Source organism: Rhineura floridana, chromosome 17 (genome assembly GCF_030035675.1).
Source record: "Rhineura floridana isolate rRhiFlo1 chromosome 17, rRhiFlo1.hap2, whole genome shotgun sequence".
Lineage (NCBI taxonomy): Eukaryota > Metazoa > Chordata > Lepidosauria > Squamata > Rhineuridae > Rhineura > Rhineura floridana.
The window spans coordinates 25,146,064-25,162,803 of NC_084496.1; the positions used below are offsets into that span (position 1 = coordinate 25,146,064).

Below are 16,740 nucleotides of genomic sequence, written 5' to 3' on the forward strand. Positions count from 1 at the left end.
CGGCACCAAAGCCCTGAAAGAGTTTCCAAGAAGAAAATTCATTATCTTTCTATAACTAAATAAAAGCGTAAGGGTCACGCTGTAGTTTGTAGGTGGCGCTGTGAAATGTAATGTGAACGCTTCCGACCCCACACACTGCCGGCCTCTGCAAGTAGGCAAGGCAGCGGCAGCGGCGCGGCTAAGGGGTCAGGCAGCTGGCACATTGCATGGCGACAAGAACTGTGAAATTAAAATCTACCTTAACGCGAAAACAGTGCTCCAAAACAAGGTTAAGGTACAGACATTGAATGCATTGTTATAAAATAATATCAAAAAATTAATATGCATATAAACAATCAATATCAAATCCTTATAAGTATTCTCGTATAGTAACGAAAAGATGCCCCCACAATATGTAAAAACTCAATGAAATACAATATATATAATATAATGAAGGCAATATCAATGTGGAAATAAAAGGCAAGTTGTAAACAGTGGCCAATGTACATAAATCAGTGCCCATATCATGCACAATGTATAGCATAGCCAGACGCGTTTCGACAAATAGTCTTCTTCAGTGGCTTTCATGAGGAGTATACGCTACAAAGGGCAAAAACATAATAGAGAACATTAACTACTAATGGAGAATGCCTCCGAGGGAGGAATGTTATACAGCCGATTTAGCAAATGCCATAAAGCCACTTACTTTTGTATATTATATTCTAAGGTATGAACTGGTGCGTGGCCTGTTCATTAACTCAATTATTCTGCATAAAAATAATTATAAGTTACAGACTAATCCAACAGAAATTTTAACAATGGATAAAATGATTTTATATATAAAGAAAAACATAGTACATACCATTTCCTTCTGTCAATCAGTTATAAAGAATATATTGAGAATTTTACCAACATAACATATCCTAGAGATGTTGCTGTATTTTAAATGTCTAATCAGTTAAGCTGTTGTGGGCAGGTGAGCCTGCAGAACTAACACAGCTGTGGAAAGTCCTCCTCCAGCCACTCAATACAAGCCATATCTCAGCTGAGTTTGCTTAGCTAGTTTACATTAACCCTTGTTGTAACAAGAAGCATTTTGGGGGCCCTTGTAATCAGAAGTACTTTGGGTTTCTGTGTCTGTAATCCTTTGTCAAGCATTTTTGTGATCTGCATCTTGGAATTTTTGCATGTTAATTTAAAGTTATTTAGATAGTTTATTGGCATACAGGTGGTCTATAGAATTCTTATGGTGAAGTGTCTCTGGTAACCCATTAAGACTAATTGTCGAAACGCGTCTGGCTATGGTATACATTGCGCATGATATGGGCACTGATTTATGTACATTGGCCACAGTTTACAAGTTGCCTTTTATTTCCACATTGATATTGCTCTGATTATATATTTTATATTTCATTGAGTTTGGGCACTGATTTTTTTACATATTTTGGGGGCATATTTTTATTACTATATGAGAATACTTATAAGGATTTTATATTGTTTATACACATATCAAATTTTTGCTATTATTTTATAAAAATGCATTCTATGTCTATACCTTAACTTTGTTTTGGAGCACTGCATGGCGGCCACGTTTGTCCAGGGGAGATGGCGGCGAGGGTCATTAGTGGCAGTGGACGCAGCAGCCTGGGCTACAGGCCGTCTGTGGCCAAGCTGCGCTACGCTGCGCGATGGCACTGTTTGGGGTGGCAGCAGACAAACAGGCAAGGCGAGTGGCTTGGTGAGGGGATTGGGGGTGCCTGGGGGAGAATTGGAGTTGGGTATTGGCAAGTAGAGTGAATGGGGGGGATTGGTGAGCAGGGGGGACAGAGTCCTGCTAGTAAAGAATAAAAAGAAAACTTCAAATTACGTTGTGAAAAAGCAGGCAGGGCCAGCTGCTGCTTCAAGAGCATACAAGCAATAACTGGGACTATTTCATCAGAATTCAATAGCAATACTTCACAACCGCGACATCAGAGGTGCTACAAAGAGAAACGAGAGCTATTTTTTATTTTGCTTCAAGGACCAATGGCTTTTGATGGGTCTGGAGACAAAGGAGTAATTTTCTTGGGCAGAGCTGTGTGAGGGGCAGGCGTGCCGTTTCAGAGTAGACATTTTGCAGTTGCCATCTTGCGAAATGGGCAATAGGGGACAGAAAGGACATGGCTGCATTTCCGTTCACTCCCGCAAAAGTTATTAACATCTCTTAGCTGGAAAACGGGTGGAAACAGACTTCTGTGGGTCACGGTGTGGATGTGATGAAGAGATCTGCCTGTAAACAAGTCCTCGTGTTGCATGGATTATTTCTGGCCATGCCCCATCCATGTGGAGATGGAGACAGAAGTGCTGGTTTTTGGATGGGGAAAGATGGGCTGTTGTTCCACTTGCAGGCTGACACACACGGAAGGAAGGACAAGCAGAGGACAGATGGTCCTTCCCTGTGTTCTTCGGTTCATGGACCCAAGGCCACTTTTCCGGGTAGCCGTCAAGTCGCAAACAAACCTGCCCCGAGCATCTTAAAGGCACCCAAACACCATGCTACAAAAAGATGCCCCTCAAGCATGCTGCTGTGTAAGAGAAGAACCTATCGCCTCCACGTCCCTACCCTGCGAGCAATTCCATAGTCACCCTTTTATCCTCCGGGCAAGCTTCATGGAAGCTTATGTGGAGCTGCAAGCCCTCGCCTTGCCCAGAACGATTTTCACTTCTTTGTGGCTTTCAGACAGGTTACCGCCAAAGTCGAACTGGAAATTCCACACAGCGGGGCAGGGTGAAGGGCTGGCAACGAGGATTATTTCTTCACTACTTGGATGACGTCTTCGTGTTCCATCATGTGGCTGAGTCCTACTCGCTGAGGGCTGTATTTCGTGCTAGTTCCCTTGAAAGCCAAGAATAAAAAGCATTTTACAAGCCCCGGTTTGAAGAGTGGGGAGGTTGGGGGGGGGTCTTTCTGGCAAGAAGAGAGGGAAGCTGCGCTCCCCCTAGGTCAGACCGCCCAGCTGAAACCTGCCCACTCCACGTGGCAATGGATCGCCAAGGCGTCCAAGAAAGAGGCTCCCTTCCCAGCCCCGCAGTGTCGGGCAGGAAAAGCTACACCTGGCCAACCTCAAGCAGGGTTGGCTAACCTGTAATGCTGCGGGACTCCAACGTCCATCAGCTCCAGCCAGTGTGATCAAGGATGGTGGGAGTTGGAGTCCAGCAGAGAGTTGTCGGGAGTTCCCCATCCGTGGCCTAATGGATTCAACAGCCGCAGCAGGGGTGAGCCATCTCCCCCCCATCTAGAGTTAAAAGGTGGGCAGGGCCACACCCCTTTTCCCCTTCTTTCCGCCACCACAATTCTTCCTGTTTCTCCTCACCCCCTCATTTTAAGTTAGACTGCATGAAATGGGGCTGGTGGGCACCGGCTACCCCTCTGTGACCTGGAGGATGCAGTGATGGACATCCGTCTGCTTCAGATTACCCCTTTCGATTGAGGCTGCAGGTCAACCCGTCCATCCCCGCCACATCTTGCAAACCTGTGCCGAAAAGATCAGCCCCTATCCGATAATGCAAGGCCACCCCACCTGGATCAGACGGCACAGCCAACTAGCCCAGGCTACAGCAGTGGCAGCCAAGAAAAGTGGCAGAGCACCTGCCGTGCATCCAGTAGGTTCCAGGTTCAATCCCTGGCATCTCTAGGTGGGGCTGGGAATGTCCAGTGCCCAAATCCCTGGAAGGCCACAGACAGAACGTGGGGACAATATTGTGCAAGGTGGACCAAGGGTCTGGCTCAGTATATGGCAGTGTCCCCCCCTCCCCCCCGAGAGATATACTGCCTGTGTAGATAGAGGCTCCATATTGTGGCTAATCACTGTTGGCAAACTGACCATCTCACTGAATGCATTCACCCAATTCCCTTTTTTAGAAAAAAAAAGCGCCACTAAAATTTCACCCCCCATTTCAAGCCTGTGTCTCTCTTACATGGGAAATATGGCCAACTCTGCCCGCTTTCTTTCAAAAACACACTTACCCACACCAACGCATACTTGAACTGGCTGGCTAATGTCCGGTGAATTCGATGGCACTGAAGGGAATAAAAGATGAAGACGTGCTAGAGAGTGTCTCAAATTCATTTGCTGTTTGCCTAGACAAGACACACACCCCAATCCTCTCCGAAGCTGCACTAGAGACCTTCTGGGCACAGGAAGCATGGTTGCTCCTTAAAAATGAGCCTGCCCCAATGTTTCCTGTTCCTCCCAGCCTATGTGCCAACATCACGCTTATAGCCAATTGTGGAACAAACACTGCACAACAGCCTCTCCCCAGCCCCCTGCCCAAAAAGAAGCCCAGAAACATCTGGAGGGCCACAGATTATACCACCCATATCCTAATGGGCTTTTCAAGAGGAAGACTGGATGAATATCTGCCCAGATAGGTTCAGCCTGGGGCAGGGGCGTCACTACCGGGGTGCGGAGGGTGCGGCCCGCACCCGGGTGTCACATGAGGGGGGTGACACCCAGAGCCGCCCCGCCCCGCGCCGTTGCCCGGCAAGGCTGCTCCAACTCCTCCTCGGAGGCGGGCAGGTGGGTGAGACCGGGAGCAGCGTCGGCGGGGCAAGGGAGGCGCGCCGGCGTTCCCAGGCCTTCTCCGGCTGGGTGCCCCTCCGGCGTGCGCCCTCCCAGGGGCATGGACAGGGTGGCTGGCCTCAAGTGCGCGTGCACGTGCGCACGCAAGCCCAGCCACCTCGTCCATGCCCCTGGGAGGGCGCGCACCAGAGGTCCGCACCCCCCCGCACTCCCGCTAGTGATGCCGCTGGCCTGGGGAGAGCTAACGGTGCAGCGTTTGGACTAGGAGGCCTTTGGGACACCCTTCTGTCACCCTAGAATGCAAGGCTTACCACGTGTTCCACTGAGGCCCCTTTCCGTAGGATGATGGCATCTGAAAAGTCTGGTCTCTCTACCCAGATCAGAAAGAAAGAAAGAAAAATAGCCTGGTCACTTAAGGCAACAGAGTGTGCCCCCCTGCCCCCCCTTAAGCCCATATTCATTTTCAGATCTAGCTTTATCCAATGTTGCTCGCCTGGGTTGTGACTTACGGCCTCTTTTCTTGGTGTAGATGCAGGTAAGGGCCAGGTACTCCCACAGCATCTCCAGCAGGAAGTCCAAGTTCAACTTCATGCCGCAGCTACAGAGACAGATACACACACGAAGGGAAGGGCGATAACAAGGGAAGGGGCCTTTTCAGTGGTGTCCCTGCCCCTCCCCCCCGACTGTGGGGTCTCCTCTTTAAAGAGGCCTGCTGGCACCTACATTAATTACATTTTGAAGCCAGGCAAAGACTTTCCTCTTTTCCTAGGCTTTTAAAACCTTTTACATCACTTTTAATATCTTCTTCTACAGGGCCGGCGCCAAAGGGCGGTCAGGTTGGGCCCTGGCCGAGGGCCCCTGCAGGGCCCCTCGTAAGGGTGGGAGAGTAGCACTCCCCTGCCATGGATAGCAAGGAGGGAGCTTCCAGGCCGCCGGCCCCGTTCGCTCATTCCATCTACCTCTCTCTCCTGTCTTCTGCAGCTGCGCGCGTTGCGCATGCAGGGCTGCCATCAGCAAAGATGGTGGTGCAGGCTTCTTTAAGGGGCTGATGCCCGCACGCCATCTTGGTTGATGGCAGGCATGTGCACGCACATAGCGCATCACACATGTGTGCCATCAACCAAGATGGTGGGGGGGGATCAACCCCTTAGAGAAACCTCTGCCGCTATCTTGGTTGATGGCAGCCCTGCGCACACAACACACACAGCAGTAGAAGACATGAGAGAGGTAGGTGGAACAGGCAGGAGCCACGCGCCCAGGCAGGCTGGTGCCCAAGGGCCAGTAATGCCTGGTGCCAGCCCTGTTCTTCTGTCTTTGTTCTCTTGTTTCTTGGTTAATCAAATGGCAATGGTTTGGAGACGTTCAGCCAGTTTGGTTTGCTTTTAAATAGCTGTGTTGTTCATGCTCAGATTTTTAAAAAAGGCTCTACTGCGCATTGCCAGAAGGCTTCAACGTCTGGCAAGAGTAATTAAATACATAAATGGTATGTAGACAGAAGAGAAACCAGCGATGGCTCTTATTCCAAAGAGCTCATCACATTGGATGCTCTGAAGATGAAGCCAACTGCCCGCTGGCAACAGGATACAGGGTTGGGAACGGTGCTCACCTTACCTGACAACCACACTGTGGGGTTTCCGAGCCAGGCGATCTACCTCCTCCATGGAGATCTGGTCAATTTTGTTATAAACCTAAACCAAAAAGTGGATGAGAAAGGAATATTAATGATGAAAGGAGTCAATTTCTCCCCTCTCTGGTCAGCAACAGTCTAAATCGGCCTTCCCTAACCTGGTGTCCTCTGGGTGTTTTGGACTACAACCGTTGCAATCCAAAACAACTGGAGAGCACCAGGTTGGGGAGGGAGGGGACACTTCAATTTAGAATGTAAGCTCCTTTGGAGACGGACATGCCTGGTTTGACCCTGTTACTCCTTAAAGCACCAAGTATGCTGATGGTGCTTCATAAACAACTTTTTTGTTTACACAAGCCCATTCAGATGCACTGGTGTTGATCTGTTTAATTTTTTTTTTCAGTTAGTTGCTGTTTTAACTGTTTTAAATATGTTTCTAATTACTTAATTTTCACAGTTTTATTGATAATTTTAATTTTTTTTGGAAACCATTTAGTCTTTGCATTCAAGAGGTACATAAACTTTGCTAAATAAAAAATAAACAATCAATCATAAAAGGCTTGATAAGAAAGTATATGCAGCAATTATCCTTTATAGCTCTCAGACAATTTTATTTCTACTGACTAAAAATTTATAACTGAAAAAGGAGCTGCATACAAGAGAGCTGTTCCAACCCACAAAGTATGCAAAAAAGCACTGAAGGCAAACAATTTTGTTTTTTGGAAAACAGCCTGGTGCTTCTCAAGCTTTACAGCCTTTTTCCCCCTGGAAGGGCATTTTCTTTTAAAAAACCAACGACTCTTATTAGAGAGAGTGTGGATTCTTTTTCTTTCCTTACCGTCTACCTGCTTGCCACCTTCACAACCACAATGGCTGGGAACTTGCATTTTTATTTTTAAAAGAACGAAATTCTCTGGTTAATTGACGCTGGCGCAGGACTGCAGATTGTACACAGTACAAATTGCAGGCTTCTTGAGCTTGCTTTTCCCATTCGTTTTTCCTCGTGCATCGTATATCTTTAGATTGTGGGCCTGAGGGCAGGGACAGTCTTAGTACTGATTTTTGTATGCTGCCCTGAGAGCCTATTTGGCTAAACAGCAGAGTGGAAATGCCATAAGCAAACAGGTCTAATGCACAGGGAAAGGGCATTCTCTGGATATGGTGTTGTCTTAGAACACAAATTACTTGGATGTTAAGCTTATTCCAATCACAGAACCCAAGGATTTGGCTGCAGAGTGTGGCAGAATATCCACATGAGCTCTAAGTGACATCCTCAGCGGGGATGTTTAAGAGAATCAGAACAGCCCTAGTGGATCAGGCCAAAGGGCTACCTAGTCCTGCACTCCGTTCCCATAGTGGCTAAGCGGATGCCAGTGGGAAGCCCCCATGCAGAACATGAGCGCAATAGCACTCTACCTGCTCACAATTCCCACCAACTGGTTTAAGTAAGGAAAAGCTGTTGCTTAAAGTGAAAGTCATCCCCCCTCCATTTTGGTAAAGAACCAAACTTCTTACAAGGTGCTTGCAGAGGGACACAGGAAATTACCTTATACCAAGTCAGACCCTCAGATCATTGAGCTCAATACTGTCAACACCGAATGGCAGCTGATCCACAGAGTTTCAGAGAGGGAGTCTCTCCCAGCCCTACCTGGAGATGCCAGGGATTGTACCTGGGACCTTCTGCATGCAAGGCAGGTGCTCTGCCACTGAGCTCTGGCACCTCCCTCTAACACATTACTTACATAAAGGCACGGCATGTAGACCCGGTTGCCAACAATCACGTCAATGAACTCATCAGGTGTGCAGTCATCCCTGAACAGAACCTCCGCATTGAAGATTTCTTAGGTGAGCCGAGTCAAGGTTAAACACTTCACACTTGTTAAGAGAGCCAGTGCGCTGTGGGGTTACAGCATCGGACTAGGATTGGCAACACCTAAGGTTCAGATCCTCACTCGGCCACGAAGCTTGCTGGGCCAGCTTGGGCCAGTCACATTCTTGTCGTCAAGCCTAACTCACAGGGTTGTTGTGATGATAAAATATGGCCCAGGGGGGGGGCGGGAGAAGGGACATACACTGCCCTGAGGAGTGGGGGAAAGTTGCAGTTAAATAAATGAGTAAGATATAGTTGTTTTGCTTCATAGCCTCAGGCTGGATTTGCCTTTTGAGCAGCACTACACTTCCTTAAAATGTTTCTTGGATGCCGATTTCCTAGCGGTCACCTTTCTTCCATTGGCTGAGGAACTGCCTAACAGTTTCAGGCCAACGCACATGCCAAATCAGCTAGATGATGCATGTTGCGTGCCTCATTAAGACCCTAGAAAGCTACCTTATACACAGTCAAATATTTGGGTCCACCTAGCCTAGTCCTGTGAACACTGGCTGGCCAGGGTTCCAAGCACAGAGATAGCAAGAGCGCGCACTTTCTCATGACCTCATTCCTTTAAAGGGGGATGCCACATGTTGAACCTGGCAACCTTTGTGCATGTAAAGCACGTGCACCACACCCGTAAGCTGACGTTTCTCTCTCCTGCCCCTCTCGGCATACTCAGGTTGTTACCAACAAGACTGAGATGCGCGATTGCAACTCGTGCCCTGAATCACTTTGTTCGGAAATGCAGCCACCAGGAAGTTCAGCAAAAAAGGATACTGTATTCATGGAGGATGAGCTGCACCAGCTTCTCAGAGCACTGCGTCAGCATCACCGTGGAATTGAAGGAGATGCCCCCTCCCTTTTTTGGCTGGAAGACAGGGAAGGGACTTCCTCAAGACAGGCCTCGTGTGTCACTAAAATAGGGGTCACCAACATGATACCTCTGGGCACGTGTGTGCCCACAGAAGGCTTCCTTGGTGTTTGTAGGGTCTCCCCTTCCCCCCAGCTGAAATTAGGCTGGAAAGAAGCAAAATGTTGAGCCCTTAAGGAGGACTCCGACTCCCATCATGCCTGATAACTGGCCATGTTGGCTAGAGCTGATGGGAGTTGGAATCATCAACATCTGGAGAGCACCAGGTTGTGCATTTCTCATCAGCTCCAGTCAGTTTGCAGTGGTCAGAGATGATGGGACTTGTGGCCCAATTACATTTAAGCCTGGCATTGGTCTTTTCTGAGTGGCAGAGGTTCTCCATGATTAAGGCGGGACAGGGAAGGGAAAAGGGGCCTGCTTCTCCAAGATCCTTTCAACTGGACATGTCAGAGGTTGAACCTGGGACCTTCTGCATGCAAAGCAAGTGCTCTTACCACAGAGCTATAACTCCTCCTATGTCTCACCTTGAAGTAGATGTTGGGCTTATTTTTGTTCAGCCGGATGCCTACCGATTCCAACTCCTTTTCTAACAGAGCTCTGCAGGACACAGGAAAAGAAATGGGGTCAGAAGAAGACATCAAGCTATTTGCCCGAATACACCCAACAAAAATAGGGGCAAAACCCTTTCCGGGGTTTCAGACAGGGGATATACAGCCCTACCTGGAGATGCCTGGGATTGAACTTGGGACCTTCTACATGCAAAGCAGATGTTCTGCCACTGAGCCATAACCCTTACACCTCCAGGCCAGGAAAGTCCTAAACTCTGAAGTGGATCTCTGCATATTACTCAATCCCAAATGGCCAGTTGTCCCTCTAGGCACTGACCTCTGCACTTCACCCTTTGTAGCATCCAGCATCATGATGACAACATCAGAAGTCCGGGCCACGGCGATCACTTGGCGCCCTCGGCCTTTTCCTGTGAAGCAATGGGGGAAAATTGGGAAGGGGAATTACTTGGAGTGAAAGCAGGAGATCAAGAAGCCAAATAGCAGCAGAGGCTTCTCAAAAGCAACAAATAATCATTGCCAAGGAGGGCAGTGTGTTTAATTTCTATCTTGTCTTTCGATAAGCAATCTCCCCAAAGAGGCATATACAGTGTGTACGTATATATGTTGTGTGTGGGGACTGCTTAACTGTACTGTATATTTATTGAGAGGTGTTCATTAGTTTATTGTTTATGGCTTTTTAAATTGTGTTATACTTTTGCAACTCTTGTAAGTGAATAATGTACAAAATTTTGATGTTGTAAGCTGCTTTGAGCACAATTGTGACTGTGGAAAGGTGGCACAGAAATAAGCAATGACGATGATCCATTGCTTTGCCCACTTTTGCTCTGGCCTCACCCACTACTGGGCACTCAGCCTCTGGAAGGCTGCATGAGGGAATGTGCACTTCCCGCAGCTGAAAAGGATTCCTCATCCCTGTGTTATGTGCACATGTGACTACTGTCTTATAAACATCAGTGCAGTACCACAACTGAAGAGGCGGCAATGTGAGCTCCCCACCCCTCCCAATCCCCACCCCACCCACCTTGAGCAGCGCCTTCGATGATCCCCGGCAGATCAAGAAGCTGGATATTGGCTCCTTTGTACTGCCAAAGAATGAGGAAAGAAGAGAAGATTGTGAACAGGCGTATACCATTGGGGGTGGGGAGAAAGAGGGGGAAATAACCCACTGGTTACAGTCACACAGAGCATCTCCACACTAATGGCTGGTACTACTGCCATCAAAATGTTATTGTCAGCAGAAGATTGGAGAGGGCTGAAATTGACAATATGCCTGTCAACTTCCTGCCCTCCACCATCATGTCTTCCAGTTCCAGGTTTAGCTGAAGGTAGACGATTAAAGACTTTTCTTTATACAACTGTGAGCCAAGTAACATGCCCTTCACCATCAGATCTGTTAGGGGATTATTTGCTCTTCTTAACCGATCATAGGCAATGATCTTTGCAATGGTTTCACAGGGAACTCTCAAGTCAAGCAGCCTTCTTGACTCAGCATCGCTCTGCTCCTCCCGCTACCCAAATTTTGATATCGTGAGTTTACAGGTCACTTGCCTTTTTTATCAGTTTCACACAAATCCCAATTGCAAGCAAACGCATACCCAGCAGAGGACAACCGAACTGTGGAACAGTCTCCCCGATGAGGTGCGCCTGGCGCCGACGCTACTATCTTTTCGGCGCCAGGTGAAAACCTTTTTATACTCCCAGGCATTTTAAAGTGTATTTTAACAGTATTTCACTATTATCTTGTATTTTATACACTGTGCTTGTTTTATCTTTTCTGTACACCGCCCAGAGAGTCTTCGGGCTTAGGGCGGTATATAAATTAAATTAAATAAATAAACCGAAGAATAGCACTTACCTCTATGACTCCAGGAATACATGTCAGCGTGGTGAATTCATAGGAAGCTGCCTCGCTAGCCGTGGAAGTCATTAAACTCAGAAACGTGGACTGAAAGGGAAGATGAATGCATTAGCAGCAGCAGGAGGAAAGGGAAGATGAATGCATTAGCAGCAGCAGGAGGAAAGGGAAGATGAATGCATTAGCAGCAGCAGCCACTCCACAGGACTGTTTTCATCCCAACTGGTAATTGTAAGAATTGTTAACATCTGATCTTGCTTTTTTCCTCCTCCCTTTTTTCCTTGTGTGCCATGTCTTTTAAATTGTAAGCCTCAGAGCAGGGACCCTCTTACTACTGACCTAAAAATAAAGAACAGATTGCCCCATAAAACTAATTGTTCAAGGCTGCATTTCCAACTACTGCTTTATTGCAATTGACCGACAGAAGGATTGCGAAATATATTGTTTAAGCATTAGCTCATTTTGTTTCCAAAACTATTCTTACTAAAGAGCGCACTTAAAAATGGAAAACAGACAAGCACATTGAACAGTTCCACACAAAACAGTCTCAGATATAAACTGGTAGCAAAATACTTTATATAGCGCAGACAGATAATATCTTAAGCAATGTTTTTCACTCCTACAATAACCCTGCCCCCTGAAAATCCCAAATTACATTCTCCCATTCCTGTGCCGCTTCCTCTTCCTGGGCTCTGTACTTCCTGGCACCTCTCTGGCTCCTTTCATTGTTGTGCTTAAAGGACATGTCAAACCAAAGCTCTCCACTCTAGGACTCTCAGACTGAGCTCTCTCATCTACCTTTTCCCTGGGTAATTAATCTCTTCTGTTACAACATGGGTGGGGCATATTTTTTAGTCTGGGCAGCTCATTAACTTCTGGGCAACCTTCTGAGGGCCACTTGTCACTGGGGAGTAGGACCAGAGGCAAGAGTGGGTAGAGCAATGAATATCGTTTTTTCACCTTTGTGCAGCAGGCTAGTTTCTAGACACGTTCACACAGCCCTCTCTTTGTCCCCAATCCAGGAAAGCTAGAATCATTATTAACGTTTAAGGACACATTCCAGACAGATGAAAACACTCGAGGAGGATGGTGAAGTGAGGCTGATGAAGGGATGTGGACTGGAAAAAGAGACCCCAGAAGGCTAGACAGAGAAGCCTGGAAGGCCACAATTGGCCCAAGATTCCTGAACCCTAAATTATAAGGTTGACGCTTCCTTTAAAGAAGGGGAACGGAACTTGCAGCCCTCCAGACTACAGATGGGAGTTGGACTCCGACACCCATCATTTCTGAACGCTGGCTGATGGGAGCCAGAGTCTAATATCTGGAGGGCCACAGGTTCCCCATCCCTGCTTTAAAATGAAGGCAGCCAAACAATGGACACAGGAACAGCAATACGCCACATGTCACTGACCTTACCCACAGAGGGAAAACCAATCAGTGCCACCCGGGCGTCTCCAGATTTCATCACATCAAAGCCTTCGCCTTTGCCCGCGGCCGATTTTGAAGGCTCTAGAAGCTGAGCTCTGTACTTTGCGAGCTTTGCCTTCAGCAGGCCAAGGTGGTACTCGGTAGCTAAAGCAGAAACGGAAAAAGTAACACACCCGTTCGATCAAAGAACCAAATCCGCAGCAGATGAATTGGCAGAGTTAGGATGCACCAGTTCAGCTGTGCTTCAATATTGGCCAGTGGAGTTGGGCCTCTTTTTAATCAAGTTCTCATGGCACCCCTCCTTTATAAACACTGCTCACACATGGTCTCCTAATGGCTCCCTTGAGGTTCAGCTCTCCAACCTTGTGCCCTCCAGCAGAGATGATGGGTACTGTAGGTGGAGGGCATCAGGTTGAAGAAGGCTGCACTGGTTACTCTCAATATCTCTTCACCTTTGCCCAAGATCCCAGAGAAATGCTACAAATCAGAGAAGGCAATAAGGGATCGACAAACAAATAGTGCGACTTGGTACAAAGTGGTATATGCTTTCATGCAAAAAGTCCCAGGTTCAACTCCTGGCATCTCCCATTAAAAGAGATTTAAGGTAGCAAGGGATAGGAAAGACCTCTCTCTGCCCAAGTCCCTGGATAGCTACTGTTAATGAGAGGACATAAAAACTGGATTAGATGGGCAAAGAGTCCAGCCTGGTGGCTAGCTTCATACACCCCTCCATCCATCTTTTCAATAGCCCATATGGCAAAAAGGAGCATTGTATGCCAGGCCTAATTTAAAGTTTCTGCTTCCTTGTGATTTAACACCTCTTACTGGGGAAAAGCTTCCCCGGTTGCATTTCTGTCAGTCATGCAGCTAGCTGGAGAGAGAAACAAGGACCCAGATTCCACATGGGTACAAACTTTAACAAAACAAAAACTTCAAGCTTTTAGCTGTTACACTGTGACAATATTACCACTACTAGTTTTTATGTGCCATTTGACTCTTTTAAAAGACATTGCTTGTATCTTGCAGTAAGGTTTGTTTTATTTTCTGGCACGAACTTCCCTGAGAACATTTATACTGAAGATGAAAACAGAAAATGTTAAAGTAAAATCATCATCATAATAAAGGAGACACAACATGGAACAAAAGTGGCAGTTTAAAGAGTTGTAGCCAGCTAGGTTCTACTCAGAGTAGACCCACTGAAATTAATGGACCCGTTAGTCAGGTCCATCCATTTCAATGGGTTTATTCTGAGTAGGACTAACATTGGAACCAGCCCAAACTTTGCACGCTGCTCCATCTAAACAGCAGCTCCTTTCCCCCCACAAGTCCGTTCCTTTCCAAAACCCAAAATATCTCCATCCTTCTCCCATGGGCCAGCCTATGGACCACATCCTAGGGCACTCCTGCTTTCGTTTTTAAGCCCCTCAAAGCAAAAATTCAAGAGGTAATACATCCCAACCCAGAAACCAAGAAAAGCTCCACCTGCTGAACTTCTGCCTATCAAGCACAGGAGCCCAGTAAGGGTGCCTACGCCCCCCACCCCGGAGCCAAACCTTTGTTCTTCTGGGTCCGGGCGATCTCCTTCTCGATCTCCGCGATCTTCTCCAAGATTCCCATAGTGGCGCGCCGGGCCGAGACGCAGCACAGCTGGCGGGCGGATAAGCAGGCCGGCCGAAGTACTCCGGAAGAGGTTGCCCTTAGCTACCGGAAGTGGTTCTCGGGGCCCCATGTCAACCAAAGCCGGCGTTTTTTCGTTCCGATCCACACCCGTCAAGAGGAGGCCGTTAATCATAGGGACAGGAAGACGGGAGTGACGTACGCACTTCCTCCTGGTTTCCGGTAGGAATTGGGGCTTCATGAGCCGCCGCTCGTCCATTCAATTTAGAGAAATAAAGAGATCTGTATGGAAGGGCCTGGAGAGCCTGTCACAAGGGACAGACACTGGTCTACCCTACAGGGTTGTTGTCAGTCGTACTCTCAGCGTTTGTCATTCTGCATCGTACTTCAGGGCTATTGTAACCCCCTCCCCCCCTTTTAGGTTCAGCTTTCTCCCGTTAACGCTGGACTACTGTGCACGGCTGCTGTAAGCCACCCTCTCTCAGGCTCGCCTCTCTTCATCCACAATACGGATAACGAGTAGACAGTTTATTTTTGTCTAACTGAAGGCATCCGCACGACCATTTGATCTTCCGGAGCGTGATTCCCCCCACCCTAGTTTGAAAGGAGCACGAACTTGTCTTCCGCAGACGGAGTCCACCCCTTCACAGTCAGCCGGAACAAAGGGTCGGGTCGGGCAAGAATGACGGACACCAAGGGGCTTGCGAGCAGAGCTACAAATGTAATTCAGTTAAGGCCGCAAACTTGCAGTCATTTTTTAAAAACCGTATCAATGGGCTTGGGAGAGGCCTGGCAGGTTTCTATGGGTCAAAAAGCAAAGCCTGGGCTCAACCTGCTTTATTAATAGGGAAACTGTGTGCTACCTCGCCTGTCCTGGCTCATAAAGATAATTAAATTTATTTTAATTGAAAGCAGCAGAGTGCTTCCTTGCTGTGTTAAATTTCTAGTGGTTATTCGTAACTTTGCGCAATTAGCCAAAATTTGATTTGGCCACCATGGAACCACTCCACCATGGAGTGTTCTTGCACTCGGGTCCTGCTTGCAGGCTTCCCCCAGGCACCTGGTTGGCCACTGTTAGAACAGGATGCTGGACTAGATGGGCCACTGGCCTGATCCAGCAGGCTCTTCTTATGTTCTTATGAACTCCTGCAGACTGCAAAAAATTCTATGGCACATTCTACGCTAATCCAGTCAGGTGAGAGTGACAAGTACGGCTGAAAGACTGCTCCCGTTATTCCCACCTGCGATTGGTAGGGCTGATGGGAGTTATAGTTTAGCAACATCTGGAGGGCCAGTTTCCCCACAAATGCTTTACACCACACAATGAGCTCTAAAATGGGCCCACTATTGCCTCAAGCAGTTGAATGACGTCAGAGAAGAACAGTAGCAATGGCAATGGATAAACGGAACTGGATGGATGCTTTACTTTTTGATCAGGGAACTCCTGACAAGTTGCTCTGGGACTGTTTGAAAGCTACAATTCCTTTTTGGCAGAAGTAAGGGAATAGGCTGATTTGTAATTCTTTGCAGGCCACAGCAGCTGTGAGCATTAGTGAACCTTCAGGATTAACAAAACCTCCATCAGTTTAAGAATGGTAGATTGCAGCTTTTGGCTCATATAAGCCCAGGTAATGGCTGGTGGCAGCAAGACACAGATTAACCAAATCTAGCAGCTAGTAGAGCTCAACTGTTGTGTAAATGGACCCAGCTATCAGGACAATGTCATCGTATCAAGAGGCATCTCCAACAATTATACAAAGAGGTATACAACTTTACTCCCTAGACCAGCATATGTAATTAGTGGTTGAGGCACTTTCCCTGTGCCTTGTTCCTTACACAGCCATGTCAACACAGATGAAAGAGCCATGTGGGCAGTGCCAATGAACCTCTCCATCAGGTAAGACACACACATTGTTCCTTCAGTCACACCCAGCACAAGATTTAGCAGGAAGGCAAATCTCAGCTTTAACCCCCCTCCCCAACCAAGCATTTAATTTTTGAACTGCTGTAAAGACAGGCTCAAGAACATACATGGGGAAACATGCAGCTGCTTTGCATGGAGGAAAATGACCATCACAACACAGGCAAAACTGTTCTACTTGCCTCACACAAGGCTACATGACATGCTTTTCTCAAAGGAATTAACTCCATGTTCATCTGTGAGTCAGTAATGAATTCAGATGATTCATGCAACAAGGCCGGGGTGAGGGAGAAACGGTGCAATTAAGGAGCCTATGATCACAGGACAGTCTTCAGTGTCCAACATATTTCTGATGATGGCCACTGACTACAGCAGTGGAATTACACAAAAAATTGCAGATACAGATTCTAGCTTTTCTTAGGGAGTTTCTGAATTGGTTTA

The 16,740-nt window shown here is 47.4% G+C and overlaps 1 protein-coding gene across 2 annotated transcripts; it reads right to left on the reverse strand.

Annotated features, from left to right (window-relative positions):
• Positions 1–1,969: 1,969 nt before the first annotated feature.
• DRG2 (developmentally regulated GTP binding protein 2) lies at positions 1,970–14,496 on the reverse strand. Of its 2 annotated transcripts, XM_061599716.1 has the most exons (13): positions 14,315–14,496; positions 12,745–12,905; positions 11,334–11,423; positions 10,500–10,560; positions 9,795–9,885; positions 9,434–9,506; positions 8,816–8,906; positions 7,911–8,008; positions 6,153–6,229; positions 5,051–5,139; positions 4,853–4,911; positions 3,986–4,039; positions 1,970–2,854 (listed from the first exon to the last, which is right to left on the reverse strand). In XM_061599716.1, exons 1-13 carry the CDS (start codon positions 14,376–14,378, stop codon positions 2,768–2,770), a joined length of 1,095 nt encoding a protein of 364 aa, XP_061455700.1. In that variant the 5' UTR covers positions 14,379–14,496; the 3' UTR covers positions 1,970–2,767. The 2 variants fall into 2 exon arrangements, with proteins under 2 accessions (XP_061455700.1, XP_061455701.1); XM_061599717.1 differs by lacking the exon at positions 14,315–14,496 and having other exon boundaries at positions 12,750–12,839.
• Positions 14,497–16,740: the final 2,244 nt, after the last annotated feature.

Excerpts from the sequence above, each read along its gene's own strand:
- DRG2 (XM_061599716.1), bottom strand. The coding sequence starts at position 14,378 with ATGGGAATCTTGGAGAAGATCGCGGAGATCGAGAAGGAGATCGCCCGG. Across the intron at positions 10,561-11,333 it reads GTATTCCTGGAGTCATAGAG|TACAAAGGAGCCAATATCCA; the intron begins GTAAGTGCTATT and ends ATTCTTTGGCAG. Across the intron at positions 4,040-4,852 it reads GGGCCTCAGTGGAACACGTG|TGCCATCGAATTCACCGGAC; the intron begins GTAAGCCTTGCA and ends TATTCCCTTCAG.